At 43.9% G+C, this 24,130-nt stretch overlaps 1 protein-coding gene across 7 annotated transcripts in view; it reads left to right on the top strand.

Annotated features, from left to right (window-relative positions):
• The window catches only part of ACBD5 (acyl-CoA binding domain containing 5), a 66,432-nt gene that overhangs the window by 21,918 nt on the left and 20,384 nt on the right, over positions 1 to 24,130 (top strand). For 6 of the 7 annotated variants that reach the window (XM_050939108.1, XM_050939111.1, XM_050939109.1 and 3 more), the window contains 7 exons: positions 10,004 to 10,144; positions 11,010 to 11,219; positions 15,371 to 15,477; positions 17,198 to 17,474; positions 20,002 to 20,201; positions 20,586 to 20,636; positions 20,947 to 21,056. In XM_050939108.1, coding sequence (XP_050795065.1) covers positions 10,004 to 10,144; positions 11,010 to 11,219; positions 15,371 to 15,477; positions 17,198 to 17,474; positions 20,002 to 20,201; positions 20,586 to 20,636; positions 20,947 to 21,056 — 1,096 coding nt within the window. Of the gene's footprint in view, positions 1 to 10,003; positions 10,145 to 11,009; positions 11,220 to 15,370; positions 15,478 to 17,197; positions 17,475 to 20,001; positions 20,202 to 20,585; positions 20,637 to 20,946; positions 21,061 to 24,130 lie in introns of those variants that run through there. The other variant, XM_050939113.1, reaches the window with a different exon arrangement.

Raw genomic sequence — 24,130 nt, 5'->3', positions numbered from 1 at the left:
GGTTTCATGGAAGAATTTTTTTTTTGATTTTCTGTAAATGCTGGGCAAGTGACAGATGTTCAGAGTTACAAAGCTGGCTCATTTCTATAACCTTCTTTGACACTACTTATTTGTGAACAAGACTTCTTATTGTGAATCTGAGTAAATCTAAACAGCAGTCACCTAATCAGCTCCATTTCATAATGTTCATAGCCACCTCTAAGTTTTAGCCAGACCCGCAAGAAATTAGCTTCAGTGAAGCAGTCAACTAATTGATAGAATTTTCCCTGTACGCTGCAACACATTGTCTGTTTAAAATGCTATTTTTGTACACTTACAGTGCTTTATAAATTAAAACTAACTGTGTGCCTTTACATTAATTAAAACTCCATATAAACCTATATGAAAATTAGGTGTGGACTTCAGTGCTGGTAGAGGTTGTGCACCGCATGTCTGTATAACATCATGAAGCGCACTCACCTTTACACTCCCCTTAGAAGCAGAGCATGGTACCACTGTAGTACTGTTCGGCCCTGTCATCATAAAGAGTACTTGTCTTTGCAGGAATTTGTCCAGATTTCAACCATTGACATAGCTGCCCCAGTACAAGCTCCTCCTGTAGGTAAGGGGAGTCATGATTTGCACTGTTACAATATAGCCAAGTTTCTGGGAACACTGGTGTAAATCACAGCTTCCCTTGCCTGTACTAGAAATTTGCATTGATGCAACTACAGTGGTGGCTGTAAGGCTATTTTCTCAGCTGTCTTCCTATATTTCATTCAGTATTTAGGCTTTAAAGATCCTAGGTGCTGTAGTAATAATCGTATTCACTGAGGTCCTGGGTATGCTTGGAGAGCATATCTCAGGCTGGAAGACAGTTGTTGGTGCAGAAATGTGTGTGTAGGCAAGCCTGGAAGAGAAATCCCACTTGAAAAAAGTGATTCTGTTCTCATAACATGTATTTAGTTTTTTTCTAACGAAACTTGCTTTCAGAAGGTAGTAATAATGATTAAGTTTTGCTTTTAAGTGGTTGCATTTTTCAGAAAGCCTTTCATGTCAGTTGCACCAGTCTTTATTTGTGGTGGTGCTTTCAGTGTCGCACTCTCCCTGCTTTCTTCATTGTGAAACATCCTCCACATCTTCTTTGTTTTATGTTTGATTTATTTCTGCAGTGTTTGTCATCAAACATGGTTGTTTATAATTGTTTTCTTAGGATTTTTATGATAACCCTATGGCTATGCTATATAACCCAAGTATTTATATAGCTCTAAAGCAGGCCTGCACAACTCGTAAAGCGGCGAGGGCCACATTACTCGAAAGAAAACAGCTGAGGGCTGAAACCTCTCGGCCCCACATAAACACCCCGCCCCAGGGCCGCCCAGCCCTGCGGAAACAAACCCTCCTTCCCCAGCGCTGCCCCACCAAAACAGCTGTGGGCCAAAAAGAAAGGTTTGGGATGGGGAGGTGATACTTTATTTTAAATCAACCAGGGGCTCCCAGCTGCAGAGGTGGCTGGTAGCCCTCAGGGTCTGGCGGCTGGGGAAACCCAGCAGGGCTGGCTCTAGGTTTTTTTTTGCTGCCCCAAGCAAAAAAAAAATTTGGCTGCCCCCCATCTCAGCCCTGGGCTCCCCTCTGTACCCCCCTGCTGCCCCAGTCCTGGGCTCTTCCCCCACCCACCTACACACACCTCCTGCCGCCCCAGCGCTGGGCTTCCCCCTTTCCTCCCCACCAGTGCCCTCCCCTCACCCTGCTACTGCCCCAGCCTTGGGCTTCCCCCCACCAGTGCCCCCCGCCCCCACATCTCCTGCTGCCCCAGCCCTGGGTCACTGGTAACTCACTCCCAGGGCAGGTCATTCAGCAGGAATTTTGGATGCGCACAAAACACAGACAGGATTGGTTCCCATATGGTTACAGAGCTGCAGTAAAGTGGAACAATTTTCAGCTTGTGTGATTGGAGGGTATCTGGATGCATATTATAAGCCTGTCCTCCATAAATGAGGAAAAGTTGAGGTGCCTTTATTATTCTTTTGTTCCACTCTTTTCTTCTATAGGGAATTTGCCAATGCAATATCACTGTCTTCCTTTTAAACAAACAAAAAGGCAATGGCTGTTGAAAATAGCAATTCCAGTCCTAATAAGCATTTCTTGCTCAATTTTATCCTACATTTTCTACAGCAAGTTACAGTGGATCAGTATATTTGATTTGGGAGAAATGAAGTAACAGCTGCCCAAACTGAGCCTGAGCACTCCTGAATGAGGTGTTCAAATCTAGAAGGCAGGTGCTTGGGGAGGTGGGGGGAGCTGTGGGCTCCACGGGACGGCATGGCAGCAACGTGTCTGGAGCTGCTTGGAGCCAAACACGCTGGTCTGAGTGGCATGGTAAGGGGGCTGGGGGTTGGTGAAGGAGTAGGGGGGCAGTCAAGGGGCAGGGAGGGTTGGATGAGGTGGAGGTTCAGGGGGGCAGTCAGGGGACAGGCAGCATTTGGATAGGCATGGGAGTCCCAGGGGTTTATCAGAGGACAGGTAGGGAGTGGGGTCCTGGGGGGAAAGCTGGGGGAGGTCTCAGGAGGGGGCAGTTGGGGACAAGTAGAAGGGAGGCTTAGATAGGGATTGGGGTCCCAAGGGGCAGTTAGGGGCAGGGGTCTCAGGAGGGGGCAATCGGGGGGACAAAGAGCAGCGGCATTTAGATGGGGGTGGGGGTCCTGGGGGGCAGTTGGGGCAGGGATCCGGGGAGGTGCCAATCCGCGGCTGGGATTCAAAGGGCTCTGGGGTGCCCACAGCCGTGGGGAGCTCTGAGCCCTCTAAATCCCAGCTGCGGCCCGATTCAAAGGGCTCTGGGCCGCCGGTGGCTGCGGGGAGCACTGAGCCCTTTAAATTCCAGCCACGGCTGGGAATTTCTGCAAGCAGCCCAGGGCCCTTTGACTCCCAGCCGTGGCTGGAATTTAAAGGGCTCTGGGCTCCCCGCGACTGCCGACAACCCAGAGCCCTCTGACTCCCGGCCACAGCTGGGATTTAAAGAGCTCAGGGGGCTGCTGGCAGCCCAGAGCCCTCTGACTCCCGGCCGCGGTTGAGATTTAAAGGGCTCTGGGCTTCCCACTGCTGCGGGCGGCCCAGAGCCGTTTGATTCCCAGCCGTGGCTGAGATTTAAAGGGCTCTGGGCTCCACATGGCTGCGGGCAACCCAGAGCCCTTTGATTCCTTGCCGCTGTCAGGATTCAAAGGGCTCTGGGCTGCCCGCAGAACACCATGTGCGGGGGATTTAGAATCCCCCCCCCCCCCCCAGTGGACCGCACAGTGAGGCTCCGTGGGCCGCATGTTGTGCAGGCCTGCTCTAAAGCTTTGCCAGAAGATGAGAAATTGCAACCTGTGTTACCATGGAGTTTATAGATGCTTTAACAGAGTGAGTTGGATGGGAGGCTGCACCAGAGCAGAGTAACACATTCAGAGGGGGAATAAAAATTTAGGATTGGTGTGTGAGGGATGTCTTTAAACCTCTGTTTCCTCTTACAGTTTAGACTTGTATTCAGTATGTTTTGTCACTGTAGGAAGGCAGTTAGCATTTAATATGTGAATTAAAACCTTCCAGTATTGTGCTGATATTCTGTGCAGGATGAGCTTATTGCAAAACAAAGGATTAAAGGCAAGATTAGTGGAACTCAGAACAGTATATCCCAGTTTCAGGCACCAGTTGTGCAAATCTCAGCTTGGCTTGTCTGCATTAGGAGTTTGCATTGATGTTGCTTCAAGGGTGACCAACCAGCAATGGCTCCAGTGTAGTAAGGCCTGAGAAACTGAGCCTCCCACCCCCTCACACACACTCCAATTCTCTTTTTTGCAATATTAGAGAATATTTCACTGCTCACACTATGGTGCTATAACAATGTTAAAATATAAAAAAACTGCTTTGGAGAAAGTGCAAAGAGGAAAATTTCATTGCTTCTCCTTTCTCTAGCCTTGTTTAAAAGAAAAATCTAATGTTTTCCTCTTTTTTGCCTCAGTTGCCTGGCTGTTTTTTGCTTCAGGGTTTGCTGAGTCAACAATTAGTGTCATTGTTAATAATCCATCACTGGCCCAAGATTCTCTATCTAGAACCAGCTGTTCAACCCACTACCAGAAAGGCTGATAGTCAAAAGCCCCTTAATCTAAAATTAATAAAGGAGGTTTAGTGAACCTGTGCATATGCTGTATAATGTATGTGCAGGGCATTATAGTTTACAGATCAGGTTTGTACTTAATTAGCTCCGGTAGCATGATGTGAAAGCATAGGTTTCTCTAAAGGCTGTGCTTATGAAGGACAGCAACAAAGACAAAATAGTAAAATGGTCTATGTATAGTAGGCAACGGAAAAGAACAGATGTAGGTAGTTCTGTCTTTGACTGGTGTTAGAAATGTATCCAGCCAGCATGGAGTAAAGTGCTTCAGGCACATAAGCCTTATTGTAGAAGCAAAAACATGACTCTAATCGGGGCCTCAAATATGTATGGAAAAGAAATCATCTGTGTAACCCATGAGGCTGTCAGATTAATCTGGGCATTGTAAAAAGCCCTTTAGCTAGTAAGCCTGGGATAGTCATGTACAAACATGTAATTTAACTGTTTCCTCCTTTGTTCACCTAGTGCAGAGGGAACAACTTTTGATACAGGCTACTCAGTCATTACAGATTGAAGTGCCTGGGCTGTAGGTTACCCAGGGATCCAGTTTTCTGTTGTTTTAAAATGGACTTTACACACACTTTCTCCTCCCGCCCCCATATTCCTTTGTTTTTCTGGTGCAAAACAAGGAGTGCAATTGTGCCCCTCGCCCTGCCCATCTGAGTGCAGTGGACCCTCCAGACACGATCACATCTTTCCCACCCAGAAGGGATTTTAGGTACCTACTTGATGCTAGTCTGCCCTCCATAGGGGAGGGGGACATTTCTGAAAGTCTAAGGCTCTTTCTATGAGAGGGAATGGCGCAAGTAAAGGAGGAGTGGGTGTCCCTATTTGCACTTTGTGAGACTAAAAGCAGAAAGGTGATACAGGCTCAGCTATCTCCTCTGAATAGCTTTGTTGCATATCAGTACAGGTATTTGTATAACAAACAGCCATTCCTACAGCATTCATACCAACAAAAAGCTATTTGTGAATTCTCAAAAACTGAATACAAAGACATGAATGTGATTGACCAAACAGCTGTTTGGAATTCAAATAAGTTCCCCTCCCTTGTTTTTTTGTAGTATAAGAACAGCTCTGGATGTGCCTCAGGTGCAGGAGGAGCGTGGACAGGATCAGTCTCCAAAGATTTCAAGGGTATAAACACCAAGGAGGGAGAGTGATTATTTACTATATTATAAGGCAGTGGTTTTCCAACTTGTTTTTTCTGGTGATCAAGTTGAAGAAAATTGTTGATGCCCGTGACCCAGCGGAGCGGGGGATGAGGAGTTTGGGGTGTGGAGGGGCTTAAGACTGGGGTAGAGGGTTGGGGTGCAGAAGGAGGTCAGGGCTCTGGTCTGGGGGTGCAGGCTCTGAGGTGGGCTTGGGGATGAGGGATTTGGGGTGCAGGAAGGGATACTGAGTTTAGGGGGGATTGGGGCATGGGGTTACCTCGGGCAGCTCCTAGTCAGTGGGGGTGCAGAGGCAGGCTTCCTGCCTGTCCTGGCACTATGGGCTACGCTACACCCCAAAAATTGCCAGCAGCAGGTCTGGCTCCTAAGCGGAGGTGCATGTGCTACTCTCGCCTGCAGGCACCATCTCCTCCCTCCACCAGCTGCTATTGGTCAGGAACTGGCCAATGAGAGTGCAGAGCCAGTGGTCGGGACGGGGGCAGCACGCAAAGCCCCATGACCCCCCCCCCCCAGGAGTCAAACGTGCTGCTGGCCTCTTCCAGGGCGCAGCGCAGTGTCAGAACAGGTAGGAACTAGCCTGCCTTAGCTGGCTATCACCGCCGATGGGACTTCTAACCATCTGGCTGGTGGTGCTGACCAGAGCCACTGTGACCCAGAGCCTTACGTTCCGTGACCCAGTACTGGGTTGTGACTCGCAGTTTGAAAACCACTTTATAAGGTATAACTAAGATTAGGAAGAATAAATTAGAAAAGGGAAAAATTAGGGTGAATATTGGGAAAATTTTACTGTCAAGATCCAGCAGCCTTTGGGATAAATTTTTCATAGGAAGTGTTGAAGACACTTCTGGTTAATGTAAAGCCACATCTAAAACTGGAGTGGATAAAACTCTGGTAGATGTAAAGATAGAGCTCAAAATGTTTTGTTCCATCTCTGTTTGATAGAATCCTCTCTTGTCTCTCATTTATTTGTGGTGACAATTGCAATACGTAGAGCAGATGTTTGCACAGCCAGCTGCTATACTATGCACGTGTTGGGCAGAGAGCACAACCATGAAAACTTTCTTTGCAGCAGTAAGTTGCACATTGTATTAGGAGAGCTTGAGTTGCACACTGACAACATGATTATGTACCACGTTGACACCATCATCTATTATGTCAAATTTTCAGTTGTTCCTGTCCCATGCTCTGTACAAATAATACTACCTTTACCTTTTTATATGCTTTTCATCCAAAGATCAATGGACCTTACAAAGATTAGCTAAGCCTCGCAACATCTCATGAGCAGTGATAGACAGTGTAATCACACCACCCTTCACTGAAAGACAGTAGAAGGATGCAGTTCAGGAAAGGAAGCAAACAATTCTGTAGGCAATGCAGAGAGAATTTAAGTTGGCAAAATGTAATTGTGTAGCTTGGAAGTGAACCAGGACACTACCATTAAGCATTCATTTTCACAAGCAAAGTGCTATGTGATCTGTAATGATTGCAAAAGGTCAGAAAAAAATACCACATACTCAATTACTAAGATCACATCCTACAGCATTTGGGTGTTCCTTTGAATTCTGCCATCTAAGAACTGAGTTGGCTTGAACCTGCTTAGCTTAGGAGAGCTGAGGGGTCACTTCATAAGGTGGTATGATTGCAGGCCACATAACTTAGCATATCAAAGATTATTTAACATCCCGGTGCTATAGTATGAGAAAGCAGAAGATATTTTATGGTCTGTCTAAAGGGAATAAAAAAACCCACTGTTGTCTAAGGTGTGGGGCCTACACAGCCAGTTATTAGTGAAGGTAGTGATAATCAGATGATGATAATGAGCATGTGCAGTATTACACAAACTGCTATTGATGGGTTTCCAACAACCTTTATGACTGTTATAGTGTCATGAGAGAAAAATTTACTAATCTAGAAGACAAAAGATTTTGCTTAAGCTTTTTGAAATGATGCATGGAAAAATCCAGGGGATGGGATATGAATAGAGGTATACCCTTTCCTCTTGATAAAAGGACACTGCCTGTGCTAAGCCAGAATCCTGGCTTGTGTCACCATCCCAAAACAGCAGCATAATGGGGTTCCCGTTAGGAATGTGCCTTCTGTATTACTCTTCCAAAATTGCTTTAGTGATTTGTATAGCTGACAGAAGAATGTATAGGGCTGAGGAAGTTTGGCAAGACATTGTGCCTTTTTCTTGTATTCATGTACCTTTTCCCCTTTCTTCCCTCTATTACAGTCCTGCTCCCTACTTAAATACTCCCTCCCAATTGTTCTATGCCACTGCCCCTCCTGTAGTTCTTCATGCTGCTACTGCACTGCTGGTTCACATCCTACTTGACTGATTCTCCTCACCCAACTAAGCAGAGTGAGAAGAGGAAAATAAATCAGGAGGAGTTTTGTGTCACCCAAGCCAGGGGCATTGGAGCAGCATGAAGGGCTACTAACAGTCTGACTGGGGTAATGAGAATGGAAAAGTGGGAGGGGGAAAATTCAAAATTAGCACAAAGTGACCTACAGGTTTAAAAAGCTTTCTGCCACTTCCCTCTCTACTATAAAAGCAGATTCTTCAAGAGGTAGCCAGGACCCTCTTATGGCATGTGAGCCCTGGATACTGTCCAGTAGCCCTGGCTAGTGGTACTGAATAGCATTTATTCTTCAGCTTATCATGTACAAAGTTAGTATTGTTACATTGGTGCTAGTACAGGATAAGGAGAAGGATGCCAGCAGCCATACTACTTTGGGTTCTGATCTTGTGAGATATATTAAGTTAAATAGTGTTGGATCTGGTCAGGACTTTGATGGGACACCTCTGATGAAAAACATGCAAAGCAAGGGTACTACAGAAGTATTGGTGATGACCAGCTATCATGTGATTCAGCATTAAACTGATGCTTCAGCATGATCTTGGGGAGCACTATGCTGCTGGACGTGACCTTTTGGGCGAGAAGTAAACAAAGGTCCTGATCATTCAGATATTCCATAACATTTTTCGTAAGAGTATAGCTATTACCTGGGTGTCCTTCCCTAATTCCAGCTTTGATAACATACTGCCCAAATTAGGACCATCCCAAATGGTTAAGGTCTCCTTAGTATTTGTTCTGGCTGGGGTTAGAGTTCATTGAAGAAAGAGTATGCTTAATTACTGCAAGCCTCTACAGTACAAAAAGAAAAGAGTAAATACCATAGAATGCACCTATGGTGAGGCTGTGATTTAACAGCAATCTTGGTATAGGTCAAAGGTTCCAGATTTTAGTTCTCCCTCTCCTGATCTCAGCAAAAACATCATGCATGGAGCCACCTCCTACCCTTGTTTCCCTGTTTAGATCCTACATGACTGGACAGGGTACTTGGTTGCATCTTTTTACTTCACGGGGAAAGGTGGTAGCAGGAAAGCTTCCCTACCTTTTGCTCCTGTTCATGTTGCAGGGGACCTGAGAAATGTCATCATTAGCCTCCCCATCTCCCCTGCCCCAATATAAAATATTCTCAGTTGTATTTCACTGTAAATGAGGCACAATTCATCAGTAATAAATTGGGAAAATGCTGGGACTTTCCATTTTGCAAAACAGGTTTCCTTACAAGCAAGTTTTGTTGAATAAGAATGAGGAGCAAGAGATCATATGTTCACTCATACTCTTGACAGTGATCAAATTAGGCCATAGTTTCCTGAAACTAGAGGAGTGCGGCTAGCCTGCCTGCCTCCCTCTGTCCCCACCTGAAGGTTAGTTAATGTAGAAAACTCTGAACGCTAAATTACATTGCAGCAAAGAAAATATTAGAGCAGAGTTAATATGTCTAATGTAAATGTATATTATGCAATTCAAAGAGTTAATCCTTCATGGTTCTGACAAAGTTAATGAAAAAACTATGCTAATACAGTGAGAAGGCTGACAATTAAAACAGACAAGAAATCAGCCTTGATGTTAAGTTCAAAAGCTTAAGGGTCCCACTGTAATTCTGTCCCCTTATTTTGTACTTTTATTGCCTGACATCAGTGTATGTCTTAATATATGTCTAGTGTGTTAGAATTGAGAGAATATTCTCAATTGACTTTCCTGTTGTTTTTAAAAGAGAATACCCAGTTGATTTCACTGATGTCTAAGTTTATTGTATAGTACAGCTGAAGTAGTAAAGATAAGCCATTTGTGTTAGAATGCCAAAATAAATTTGAAAAACTGTATCCTCTTCACATTTATACTACTCACAGGAGTGAATGGGGTTTTACTAAACTTTTTTCCAAAATTCACTTTTTGGCTGAGAGAAAACTTGAGACATTTAAACCCAATGGGAACTTTTAGAGAAATATAGAAGCATAGGTTTAGAACAGAATGGCCATCTCAGTCTTCCCTATAGTATTACTGCTGTAGTGCTATACACGGGGTAATATTTTCAACCTCTTTGATGTTAGCAGCATAGCAAGAATAGTGTTTTTTTTGCCAGTTAGTTCCTAGACTATTTTTGATCTGATTCAGAGGAAGCAATTCATGTGCAGTTACACACAGATGTTGTGTGGTGAGTGACAGTAAGGAGGATGATAATTTAAAAAATGAAATAAGATAGGGTGGAATTAATTTGAGCATATTGGAGCATATTGAAGAAATGTTCTAGTCTGAAAATTCTATAAATAGCTATTAAATAACACTGTTCTAAACTGTGGCTTTAAAATAAACACTAAAATTCTTGTCTTTTTAAAATTTGTCTTTAGACCTTGGTAATGTTATGACTTCCACACCAAATTCAAAGGCCGTGAATGGTAAAGCTGAGAGCAATGACAGTGGAGCAGAATCGGAAGAGGAACAGGGTCATGAAGAAGAAGAGGAAAAAGAAATACAACAGAGTGAAAAAGGTGTAGTTTCTAGTCCTGAACTATTATACCTTTTCCAACACAAAGGGCTGTATCTTGAATGTCATGTGTGAGATACATCAGTAAGTTTATTTTGTTTTATACAAAGTGCACAGAAGAATACATATGAAGAATGGGATCACCTTTCAATCTGAACTACAAGGTGGAGGACTAAGGACAACAACCCTAAAACCTGTTTCATACAGGCAGAGCCCTGCATATATAGACAGCCTCATTAATTTCATTAGGGGTGTGTCTGCGCATAACAGCTCACAAGATGAGGGCCTTAGGTGTGCTGTGTATGGTTATTCTGTTTTATGTTTAGGACCAGTTTATCTTGTGGGTAGCTGTGAGTGCATGTATGTGCATGGGATACAACTACAGAATTAAAAATCCTATTTCTTCCTCTTCTTCAATGAAAGATAAAAGGAAAGTTTTTCAGTGAGGACTTCTTGTGTGTGTGTTTGTGGGGATTTTGGGAAAATACAGGTCTCATATGAAAACCAAGAGAAACTATGCATTTAGAACTTAGCCGTTAATATTTTTTTCTATGAGAGAAAACTAATAATCCTCTTAGTTTTACTAACTGATGAGGGCTACAGTGGATTTGCTACTTTTATATTTAAAAATACCTGTTTTGCTCGCTATGTAGAATGAAAGTTTAGGATTTTTTTGCATTTAAGCTTATTTTTTTAAAGGCGCAGAACTAACCCTGTGAACCTAACTCCAAGTGAAAATGTAATCTAAATCTGATTCAGACCATACAAGATATACGCAGCAGATCAGAAAGTCAACTATCTGAAAAAATGTGTTTTGTACCATAAGTCATGTGGCTTTTTATTTGCAAGGTTTCCTTGTTCTTTCACAGACTATAAGAATGTAAAGCAGGACTCAACAGCATCTAAGGATTTGGAAAGTATTGTCACTAATGGCTGTTATCAGGACAACTTTGTTACAGAAATGCAGAATGGCATCCAGACTAAATCTGCCCTGAATGGCTTAAATGTGGAGGAAGAAATAACGAAAGTGGAGCAAAGCCTAGCACTAATGGGAAAAACTAATAACAGTGGTCACCAAGGTATTGTCCTCACATTGTCATTTGCATATTCTCTGATCAAAGCTTACTTCAGGGATTTGGAGAGCTGCAGTGGTGCTCTTAAAGGTTCTGTGGTTAAAGAAAGAAAATTAAATGTGATTAAAATTAGAGTCCAGGTTTATATACACTTTTCCAGGGTGCAGGGGCTTGCCCCCATCCGCGTGCCCACATGGTGGTGCTGCCGGGGAGTGGGGTTAAGGTGCAGGGGCTTGCTCCCCTCCATCTGAATGCCTGGCACTCCGGTTGGGGAGTGGGGTCAGGAGGCGGTAGCTTGTCCCCCTTTGCCCACCTGGCGCCCAGGAAGCCCCCACGCCCCGACCCCACTCTGCGGCAGGAGTGCCGGGCATGCGGAGTGGGACAAGCCCCCCGTGCCTCAATACCATTTCCCTTGCAAGAGGGTGGGACGGACTGCTGGCGGAAGGTGTGGGGAGGGGCTCCTACTTGCTCTGGCCCAGGGCCCCATAAAAGCTTAATGTGCTTCTCAATATAAATCTGCATCACATCTTGGAGAATCACAGTTACAGTTTCTTTAAGTAGATGCACATTTTTCATGTTTCTTCTTTGAGTAGATGCAACCGCATATCCCACTTAAGTGACACACAAGCAGTACGCACACCCCCTCTTCCTACCCCCCTAATCCCCAAGAGGCAGGGCACAGAGTCTACTTGAACAAGGATTTTAGGACCACCCTGCTGAAGGTTGCATCCACCCTGGAAGAATCAGTAATGGCATAACGGTTCATAAATGGATGGATGGATGACCAGGTAGCAGCCCTACAAATGTCCAATATGGAAAAGTCACTGAGGAATGCTATTGACATTGCTTGTGTTCTCACTGAATGAGCTTGTGCCTGCTGAGGGGGAGAAGTTGAAGCTGTTTCCTATGCAGTCTTGATACAGAATGTTATCCATCTAGAGTTTGTCTGTGAAGAGACAACTTGACACTTCATATGATCTGCATATGCCACAAACAGGCGAGACAAAGCATAAAATAGTTTAGTTCTGTCCAGATAAAAAGCTAGACATCACCTGATGTCTAATGTATGGACATGCTGCTCCTCCAGAGGTGAATGCAGCTTAGGAAAGAATGAAGGTAATTATACCACCTGGTTCAAATGAAATTGAGAAACTACGTTAGACAAAAAATTTGGATGTGTCATAAAGTCACCTTGACTTTGGAGAATTGTGTGTAAGGAGGCCCTGCCATCGAACCTGCAACTTTCACACTTCCCTTGTGAATGTTATTTCTACCAGGAACTCAGCTTTTTGTCACAATAGTGGAGAGGGACAAGATGCTAGGGGCTCAAATGGAGGTCCCATCAGTGCCGCTAGGACCATGTTAAGGTCCCACAGAGGAACTGGCTCTTGGACCGGAGAATACAGGCAAAGAAGCCCCATTAAAAATTTTACTGCCATGGGACTGGAGCAGACTGATCTCCTCTGAATAGAGGGATAAAATGCTGATATTACTGCCAGATGCACTTTCAATGAATGAAGCACAAGTCCTGACAACTGAGGGCGCAGCAGGTACTCCAAGATGTCTTGGATGGAAACCAGCTTCGGTTGAATTCTGCATGTCAATGACCACATGGAAAACTGTTTCTATTTTGCCGAATAGACCAGCCCTGGTAGAGGGCTTCCTACTGTTGAGTAGAACCTACTGAACACTTGCTGAACAGTGCACTTTATCCTCATTCAGCCATGCAGCAGCCAGGATGTGAGATGCAGGGAGCTGAGCATGGGGTGCAGCATGGGCTGTGATTCTGAGTCAGTAGGTTGGGATAGAGAGGAAGGGATGGGAGGTTGAACTGACAGTACAAGGAAGTTGGAGAACCAGCACTACCTTGGACATGCCAGGGCAATGAGGATGAGCTTAGTCCAGTCCACTTTCAGCTTTAGGATGACCTGTGAGATGATTGCGATCAAGGGAAAGGCATAGAAGGGAGCCACTTGCCAGCTGAGAGATAGAAGGCATAGGACAGGGAGTTTGACTGAGGCCTCCTCAAGAGCAGAACAGGTGACATTTCCTGTTATCCCTTTTAGCATACAGGTTGATCGTCAGAATGCCCCTGGTTACGAAGATAGTCTGGAGGATGCTTGTCTCAGGGAAAGACACGTGTCTTAGGGAAAAATTCCTGCTGAGATGGTCTGCGAGATGATTCTGAACCCCAGGCAAGTGGTTGGCTATCGGCATGATACTCTCCTTGATGCACAACTGCCACTTCTTGACTGTGTAAACTATGCCAGAGCCGATCCTGCTCTAGGACTGAGCCTGGGTGGGATGGCTCTCGAGGCTCCTTGAGGGGAAGGTTCATCAGTGCCTGAATCTGTGGCAGATCACCAGTCACAACTACAGACCTGGCCAGTGATCTTGGCTTTCAGCAAGATAAGGAGTAGAACCTCTGTGGATTTCATGAAGAAGTGACTGTTATGGATAAGGCATTGGTAACCTGTAGCTGCCAGGCTAGGGCCTGTGTCCCAACTACGAGAGGAGAACCAGTCCTGGTGCCCATAGTGTTCCATGAATGGCCCTCACTCAGGCGATGGAGAGTGGGAAGAGTAAGAGCCCAACTCAGAAGACAAGGAGTCTCAGCATTCAGCGGATTGTGGTAGGGCCAGCCCTAGGGGTGTGAGTAGCAAGTCTGACTTTTCCGTAGCCCAGAACAATGAGGGGACTGGTGCTGATGGTGGAAACAGTAATGCCGGCACTGAGTATGCCTTCGTTGTTTCCAGTGCTGGGAGCGATGTTGACCCCGAAGTCAGCATCGGTACCCAAGTAACTGATGGTGCCAAAGTGGAGGGCGGTGACTGCTGCCACAGCAACATTGGCAGTGCCAGCCATGGGGGTACTGAAGAAGTACCTGGTGCTGAGGAGCTCCCTTGGCCCCATTTCCATTGAGTGTGTTAGGGAAACATTGGGGTTCGTCGCCAACGGACGCATAGGTTCAGCAGCCTGCCCTGCCAACAGGGCTGTAAAGGACACAGCCCTGAAAAAGTTCTGGACCAAGAGAAAAGTTGGGACAGAAAGGCAGAGGACACCCACTTCTGCCTGATATGCCACCGCCAGGAAAGCAGCTGGTGCTGGCATCACCCTCGTCAGTACTGGGGCCAGAACTGGAGTGAAGGTACAGAATCTCTGACCTCCCTGCATGGTGCTGGGGAGTTGTTGATGCTCCATCCCATGCACCACCTTTCAGCCTCTACTGATCCATGCTCCTTCTGGAGGAGGGAGACTAGTCCCCATGGGACCTGGAGTGGACTTGGACGGTCTTATGCGACTTTCCCCATCGAGTTTGCCAAGGACAATGACTCCTCTGTCTCTTCAGAGAGGCACCAGCTCCAGGATGCAAAGTGGCAGTATTCTCTGAACCAGAGGGCAACCTGTGATCTGACGAGGGACTCAGTGCCAAAGCAGACTGCATGGCCTGTTTTGAGCAGGAGCTGCTTCAGATGAAGATTCCTTGCCACTTGAATCTGCTTCGTGGACAATCTGCAAATTGAACACCACTCCTTGATGTGGGTTTCACCTAGACACAGCAGGCACCGCTTGCTCATTATTGGGGATTCCCCACACACCTGTGACAGACCATGTTAAAACCCTGGTGAGGGTATCATGAGGGAACACTGGAACTACAAGTAACACTAAGTCTAACTAATCCTATACTAGGATCACTGATGAACTATATACTGCTAGGAAAAGAAGTCACTGAACAGAGCCTTGACTCCAGCCATGGGCAGTAAGAAAGAACTGAGGGGGTTGGGTCAGGGCAGAACCACCTCATCTAGTCAGGGGAGGGGCTATGGCCACGAGAAGCTAGCACCACCCCTCTATCGGTACTGCTGTGTAAAATTCTCCAGCCTTGGTGTGCACACACCTAAGTGAAATACACAGCTGCATCTACTCAAAGAAGCAGCATCCAGGTATTGAACTTATTTTTTTCCTCCTCAATAAAAGTAGTTTTATAACGTGTAACTATGTAACCGCTATTCTTAATCTTTACTTCTATGATGCAAGATTACCACATTCAAAATGGAGTCAAGTGTATTTCACTTGACTATTGAGTCATTTCCTTATTCTTTGTCAGAACTGGCCTTATTGTATTTATTGTTTGGGCGTGTATCAATTATATATAGGTTCAAATGAAGACAGTGTTGAAGAGGTCTCAGGAATTCAGCACTTGACAAGTGATTCAGACAGTGAAGTTTTTTGTGATTCTATGGAACAATTTGGACAAGAAGAGGTAAACCCCCCCCTCTCCCCCTGAAGTTTCACACTAATGGGTAAATTTTTAAAGTGGAATGTATTGAGTTTCACAACTCCTGTTTATATAAACAGGAACAACAGAAGATGTGCATGGATTATTTAATGCTCTACTGCAGTGGTCCTCAACGCGGTGCCCGCGTCCTGGCCCCCGGGAGAGCACCCGCTGGCATTTCGGCAGGGACGCCTCTCGCTGACGCTGCTTGCCGTTGACAAGAGGCGTCGCTCCTGAATTTTGGTGGGGACGCCTCTTGACGTCACTTGTTAACGGCAAGCGGCATCATCGAGAGGCATCGCCACTGAAATGCCGCTGAAATTTGGCGGCATTTCGGTGGGTGCTCCACTGCTGCAGTGGTTCTTCGGCTGGCGCCCGCCAGCCAAAAAAGTTGGGGACCACTGCTCTACTGTGAAAATGTGTGAGCTTCCTTTTTGATTTCAAATGAATAATTAATTAAATGTTCTAGTCTCTCCTTATCTAAATTAAATGATCCTCATTGACCATACTGTCTGAGTGCCTCACAATACCCTATGAGGTAGGAAAGTAACATTGGCCATGGGATAAATGGCATCCTGAGTTCAGTTCTGAAGATGGACCAGTTTTAAAAAAAATTCTAGCCAATTTTTTGGGGTAATATCACACTGCATTAGTCTTTTTGTTTGGCTCGTGTGCTTCTGTAGTTCAAACGACTCGACTACAGATCAGTAAAACATTCTCCTCAAACTGGACAGGATATGTTACATGTCTAAAGAGGTATCAGTACAAACTGCCATGTGAACTTGGGAATGAGTTTGTATCTGCTATCCATTTCTCTGGCCTTTATCAGCATGGCTTGCCTTTCAGCAGGTGTACATGTGTATAGTCTAAATGCTATAATATTGCAAATTTGGAGAGGATAGTTGATTAAAGGATATTAGCAACGATTGTTTTGTGAAAGGTGTAAGCTGATAGCTAAATACTCCTAAACAGAATGACAGTGCATGTCCTGATATACCTGCAATTTAATTGCTGCCTATTCAAGCTGGCTCATGTGATTTGCATTCTGACAAGATGGCCAGCCAACTGAAGTCGGGGCACTTTTTCATATCAGAATTCCCTAGTCTTAAAAGGAGAAATTGAATAGTGTCCAGTTTGTTTTTTGAAGCTTAGCTTTTAGTAATTACAAAGATATAATATTTAATAATGTAATATCTAAAAATAACCTCGCTTGCAATTTACAGCTTGAACAGTGTTTTGAAGATAACTGTTACAATATTCATAAATTTTTAATAACTAATCCTAACTAAAAGAAGGCACATAAGTTTTGTTGTTATTTCCAAATGGAATGATTTGGAATTTAAATAATTCTTATAATTTAATTAAAATGCTTTAAGTATTTAAAGCTTTTTACAAATTACAAACACTGAACCTCAATACCTCTGAGATGGTAGATAAACAAGCTATCCCCATTTTACCGACAGGTATATTAAGGTAAATCTTCCCTTACCTCTAAAGTAGTCTTTCTATCCTGAAAAGGACATCGAGAAAATACTAAAAACTTCCTGTAGGGTGATGATTGCTTCTATTGAAAGCAAAACCTTAACAATGGGGAAGCTCTTTTTTTAAAAGATGGATAGAGGACACTTCATCTTTTATTTGATAACGGTCAGATTTTACAGAACACATACTTTAAGATTAACTAGATGCTACTGTTAATTTGTAGCCCTTGGAAATGATTACATCAGCCAAAGGACCTTTACAGCATTCATCCCATTTCTTGGAAGTAGATCACAGTCATCTATTGGAAAATGCTGGTTTTCCTGAGCATGCTTACCTGCCCTCTGAAAATTTTAGAGTTGAGGATATAACAGAGGCAGCAGTTGAAGGAAAAGGTGAAGTCAAGTGTGGGGGAGAAGATGGCAAAAGCAGCAATGGAGGCCCTCACAAAGAGAAGAAAGGTGGAGAAAAGGTGGATTTCCATGGAGTCAGAAGAGGGAGAGGTACTGTGTGTGCATCATTTGTATTTATCTCACTATACTTCTGCATATAGATCAGCTGAGTCATTTGTCAAGATTGAACAATAAGGCAGCAATGCTGTATAATGTTTTCATCCCACCTTCTTCCATAACTGGATAAATAAATATTGCACCCCTAAATTCCAGTCGTAACAATTAACCTTTGCATTTAGAGTACTTTTTATTTTATTTTATTCATAATAAGAGTCAGAAAAGTGTGTTCTTGTACTGGAGAGTGCTTCAGTCAGCCTCATGAGCTTAATAGTGGACTGTTCTGATTTGGCTTACCTTGAATTCCAAGTATCACTCAGCGCACCCTTCTGTTTTACTAGTGTAATCTTTCACTTCATCTTCAACCAGATTTATAAATGTAGAGAAAGGAGAGTTTCTCTGCAAGTTACAAGGTACATTTTAAGCATTAAAGTATTTTTACTTTTACTGTATCAGAATGGAGCACTTCATTAAAATATTCATTTTTGGTATTGTATTTAATTTGGTCAGTCTTTGGCCATAGCTGCTTGCCTTATACTAATATAATGCCTAAATAACTAAGATATGAGGCAGTCATTTAGTAGCCAAAATCTTCAATATATGAGGGACGTCCCCCAACCTCTTACTACCTGTGTTGATTTTTAACAATATTGAGAATTATGATATGGAAGCAGCACTCTTTTCCTCTTTAAAAATTTGCATTTCTACCTGCCATTGGTTTAAATGTGGCCAATGTTAAAGCCAGTTTGTTCATCGGAAACTTTGAAGAAATGTGTATGAATGATAATTACAGGTTTTTAGAAAACACTGTGAAATGAGCAAATGATGCGATATGTGAAAATTCCTTGCTGAGGTTTGCTGCTTGTATAATAGTCATGTGTTTTTTTTGGTTTTTTTAAGTAAATCACAACAGCTGGTCCTCTTCTTTTTTCCCAACTGGCATTACAGACTCTCATTAGCAGAGATTTTTAAGAATCCTTACACTATCTCTAGATTGAAAAACTAGAATGGATATGGTATGTGATTATTTATCCTACCTCCTTTCTTGATTTCTACTTCCTAGCAGAACCTCAATAGACTAAGCTCAAAATATTTAAAGACAAAATTAAGCTTGATGCAAATGTCTTTTTTTTTTGCCCCCTTTCTGCCTTCCTCACTGTCCCAAAGTGTCCTCTACATTCCATTTGGATATATGAAAGACCTCCCTAGTTTTTCCTCACCTACCCTTGATGACAGGATGGGCCTCACTGTCTCTGTTCAACTGGGCAGAAGGATCACTGCTTAGCTTAGGGAACTTTGCTGAAATCTGCATGAAGTTTTCATACCCAGCATTGTACTGTATGGTTTCTTTATACACTAGGCTGCAATTCATGTAAGCATGAATATCAAGTCATCAGGATGAATGTAAATGTGTATCTGTGTCTCACTCCATCCCCAGATTTGTTAAACTTAGTATTGGAAGCAGTAAAGGGCTGTAGCACTGAGTGATTAAACTAGAGGAGTCATCTTATGTGGGAGGACAGTGAATAACCCTAGATTTGCAGATGATATTGACCAAGGAGAATTTTTCAAGAATAACTGACAAGGTAAACAGGGAAAGCAGAAAATTCAAATTGAAGATAAGCATGGAGAAGACAAAAACTATGGCAACTGGAAGATAAGAAGAGGTAAAGATCAAAATCAGAGACCAAGAACTAGAACCAAGTGGAAACATTTGTGTATCTTGGAGGACTAATATCAGAGAATGGAAATCACAAAGATGCCATGAAAAGAAGAATCAGACTAGCCACTGCTGCATTTAGAAAATTCTGCAAGATTTGGAAGGCAAAGACGTTTAGATAAAAATATGACAGCATATATGAGGCAGCTGTCATGCTGATACTATTATATTGGTCAGAATGTTGGAATATGAGGAAAGCCGACGAACATAATGAACTGGCTGAGAGGAATACTGTGTGTGTCAAGAGTGCAGAATAAGAAAAATGAAGTGATAAGAAAATGGCTCAGGCAAGAAGTAACTCTGTTATGGAAGATTCAAGAAAGACTACTGTGGTCTTAGATGTGTCATGAATGGACCTGGAAAGGATACCAGATGTGGGGATACATACCTGTGTGCAAGAAATTAGAAATAGAAGTTGTCTAAGGAGGCATTGGATAGACAAAGTGAAGAATGACATAAAATAAAAAGGTTTAAAGATAAACAAAGCCATGATGCTGGTAAAAGACAGAAAATGGTTGAAAGATTTCATCTGGTCTCATTATCACTGTTGAGCTGACTGATGGGACTCAAAGAAGAAGATCCTGCAAATGACGTTTATAGTTATAGACCCTTTACGATAGCATCACAAATACTGCTGTAATAACATCCTGGTTCTTTTGTACAAGAACTTAGAGTTAAATAGGGGATACAAGTGTTACCCTTGGTTGGGGAAGTGGGAAATGATGATAAAGCAGTATAACCAAACATTTTCAGTAGAGGCAATAGCTTCTCTCTGTTTTGTTTTTTTCCTCAAAAACTTAGGGCATAGGATGCAGCCTCTGGGTGATGGTGCTCAAGGTGGACAGATGGGCAGTGGAGGGGATGGAGAACGCTGGGGGTCAGACAGAGCACCAAGGGGCAGCCTCAATGAACAAATTGCAGTAGTGCTCATGAGGTTACAAGAAGACATGCAGAACGTCCTTCAGAGACTGCATACGCTGGAGGCACTAACAGCCTCCCAGGTAAAACTTTTTCCAGATTATCTATTTTTTCCTGGGAAGTTATATTTAAAGAAAAATCAACCCATGTTGCTTAACTGGCTATGCCTTGAAAAGTTCTTTCTCAAGGATATATTTTGGATAGTTTCTATGCTTTTTAAGATACAGTAAGAATTAGGTCTATAAGTTATTAAAGAAATTTTCAAATCTTTTATTTTGAACTGTGAAGTGTAGTTGTATCTAGTCTCCACCATAATAGAGTTTGTATCGCTTCTACACATTAAGTTAACTATATTAGTTGGTCCTTCTGTTGCAAGTCAATGCATTCCTATAGAAATTTGTATTAATTTCCATCTGAGGTCAGAGAGTACATTTTGATACTTAACTAGCCTTGGTTTGTATTTAAAGGCAAGATCTGTGACGCTACAGTCAAATTTACAACCTGCCTCATCTGTTAAGGTAAGATTTTCTTCCATATTTGTAAAAGGCAATGTTTGGAACAAGATAAAATGGCTTTAGATTTCTTACATGCTTTAAATTTTGCCTTTCCCTTGAACTAGAAGGAGTAAAATAGAGCTCTTATAATCTAGTCTCTGAAGAAATTATTCAATAAATCAGTTTTAAAATTAAGTGTAAACTATTTCCTTCTGCTATGCAAGTTTCTAATTTTTTGCACTTTGAGCCAGTAGTGTTTAAAGTGTGTTATGTACTAGCATCAAATGTACTGGTACAAATTGGAGGCTACAATTTGTGTTTTGTTTTTGCTTAGAGACCATCGTGGTGGCCGTTTGATATTTCTCCTGGCACTTTAGCCTTTGCTGTTGTATGGCCCTTCGTTGCCCAGTGGTTGGTGCATGTATACTTTCAAAGAAGGCGAAGGTGAAGATTTACTTGTATACTTTTACTCAGCAGAGCATGTGCTTGTATATTCAAGTTTTAATTTTTTAGACAGTACACTACTCTACACATAGGGATGAGCACAAACGAAGATTTTGCATTCATAAACAATGATGAACATAGTCTTACATTGCACAAGGCTTGTATAACATGAATAGAGGACATGGGCAGTGTCAAAATATTTAGTAGATTTATAGCTAGTGCCCCTAAATAATCCTACATTTTAATGAGCTTTCACTATCCAGGATGTAACCTGCTGAAAGTTCTACTCTAAGTACCAGTGAAACTCCCAGTGCTAAGGATGGGGTGCTCAATCTAACCGTGTACCAGAGGCTTTGGAAGAGACTGGAGTGGGAAGATATGTGATTTTGCTCCCAAAGAGGAACAGAATGGATGTTCAGCAAGAAATTCAAAATTAGCTACCATGTATGTTGTGCAAAACGAAACAACATACCAATTCCAATGAGTACCCTTATATATCTGAGGGTATGTCTACACTACGGGATAAATTTGATTTAACAAACCGGTTTTATAAAACAGATAGTATAAAGTCGATTGCATGCGGTCACACTAGGTACATTAATTTGGCGGTTTGCGTCCATGGACCGAGGCTAGCGCGATTTCTGGAGTGTTGCACTGTGGGTAGCTATCCCGTAGCTATCCCATAGTTCCCACAGTCTCCCCCGCCCCTTGGAATTCTGGTTTGAGAGCCCAGTGCCTGATGGGCAAAAATCATTATCGCGGGTGGTTCTGGGTACAGCCTCACCCCTCCCTAAGTGAAAGCAGCAGACAACCGTTTCGCACCTTTTTTCCTGGGTGAACTGTGCAGATGCCATAGCACTGCAAGCATGGACCCTGCTCAGATCAACACCACGATCGTGAACGTTGTAAACACCTCACGCATTCTCGTGCAGTCTGTGGTGAACAGTGAACTGCAGAGCCAGGCGAGGAGGAGGAGGTGGCTACGGCAGCGCGGCAACGAGAGTGATGAGGACATGGAAACTGAATTCTCCTTAACTGCGGACCCCTGCGCTTTGGAGCTCCTGCTGGTAATGGGGCAGGTTCTAGCCATTGAACGCCGATTTTGGGCCCGAGAAACAAGCACAGACTGGTGGGACCGCATAGTTTTGCAGGTGTGGGACGATTCGCAGTGGCTGCGAAACTTTCGCATGCGTAAGAGCACTTTCATGGAACTTTGTGACTTGCTTTCCCCTGCCCTGAAATGCCATAATACCAAGATGAGAGCAGCCCTCACAGTGGAGAAGCGAGTGGCAATAGCCCTGTGGAAGCTTGCAACGCCAGACAGCTACCAGTCAGTCGGGAATCAATTTGGAGTGGGCAAATCTACTGTGAGGGCTGCTGTGATGCAAGTAGCCAAAGCAATCACTAAGCTGCTGCTACAAAAGGTTGTGACTCTAGGAAACGTGCAGGCCATAGTGGATGGCTTTGCTGCAATGGGATTCCCTAACTGTGGGGGGATGATAGATGGAACCCATATCCCTATCTTGGCACCGGCGCACCAGGCCACCCAGTACGTAAACTGCAAGGGGTACTTTTCAATGGTGCTGCAAGCACTGGTGGATCAGAAGGGACGTTTCACCAACATCCACGTGGGATAGCCAGGAAGGGTTCATGACGCTCGCATCTTCAGAAGCACTGCTCTGGTTAAACTGCTGCAGCAAGGGAATTACTTCCCAGACCAGAAAATAACTGTTGGGGATGTTGAAATGCCTGTAGTTATCCTGGGGGACCCAGCCTACCCCTTGATGCCATGGCTCATGAAGCCATACACAGGCAGCCTGGACAGTGGTCAAGAGCTGTTCAACTACAGGCTGAGCAAGTGCAGAATGGTGGTAGAATGTGCATTTGGCTGTTTAAAGGCGCGCTGGCGAATGTTACTCACTCGCTCAGACCTCAGCCAAACCAATGTCCCCTTTGTTATTGCTGCTTGCTGTGTGCTCCACAATCTCTGTGAGAGTAAGGGGGAGACCTTTATGGCAGGGTGGGAGGCTGAGGCAAATCACCTGGCCGCTGATTACACGCAGCCAGACACCAGGGCGATTAGAAGAGAACACCGGGAAGCGGTGCGCATCAGAGAAGCTTTGAAAACGAGTTTCATCACGGTCCAGGGTACGGTGTGACTGCTGTGTGTGTTTCCCCTTGATGAACCCCCCCCTCTTGATTGATTCATTCCCTGTAAGCAACCCACCCTCCCCCTTCGATTACAGCTTGCTTAAGAAAATAAAGTCACTATCATTTAAAAATCATGTATTCTTTATTAAAAAGCTCATTATAAAAAGAGGGAGAGAACTGGCAAGGTAGCCCGAGTGCGGTTTGGGAGGAGGATAGGAGGGAAGGAAAACGCCACTGAAATCATTTCAGTGTAATGACAGCCTTTTGGTTGGGCTGTACACGGGGGTGGAGTGGGTGGGTGCACGAAGCCTTCCCCCAGGCGTTCTTACACGTCTGGGTGAGGAAGATATGGAACCTGGTGAGTACTGAGGGTGGTGACACAGGGGCTGCAGCGGCACTCTGTGACCTCGCTGCTCTTCCTGAAGCTCCACCAGACGTCGGAGGATGTCAGTTTGATCACGCAGCAGCCCCAGCGTTTCATTCCGCCACTGCTGATCTTCCTGCCTACACCTCTGATCTTCCTACCACCATCTCTCATCTCGAGCGTCTCTGCTGTCCTCACGTTCACTGGCATCTTTCCTGTAATTTGATACCATGTCCTTCCACTGATTCAGATGAGCTCTTTCATTGCGGGTTACTTCCATGATTTCAGAGAACATTTCGTCTTGCATCCTCTTCTTCCTCCGCCTTATCTGAGCTAGCCTTCGGGATGGAGTAGGGAGGCTTGAAAAATGTGCAGCTGCATGAGGGAGGGAAAAAAGGGAGAGAAGTATTTAATAAGATACATTTTACAGAACAGTGGTTATACTCTTTCACAGTGAACAACACTATTCACCTTACACAGCACATGTGATTTCATTACAAGGTCGCATTTTGCATCTTAACTTTGAGGGCCTGGGCTCTGGTGTTACAGATCTCACAGA

This window comes from Gopherus flavomarginatus, chromosome 2, assembly GCF_025201925.1.
Source record: "Gopherus flavomarginatus isolate rGopFla2 chromosome 2, rGopFla2.mat.asm, whole genome shotgun sequence".
Lineage (NCBI taxonomy): Eukaryota > Metazoa > Chordata > Testudines > Testudinidae > Gopherus > Gopherus flavomarginatus.
This window is presented reverse-complemented; position numbering and strand designations above follow the sequence as displayed.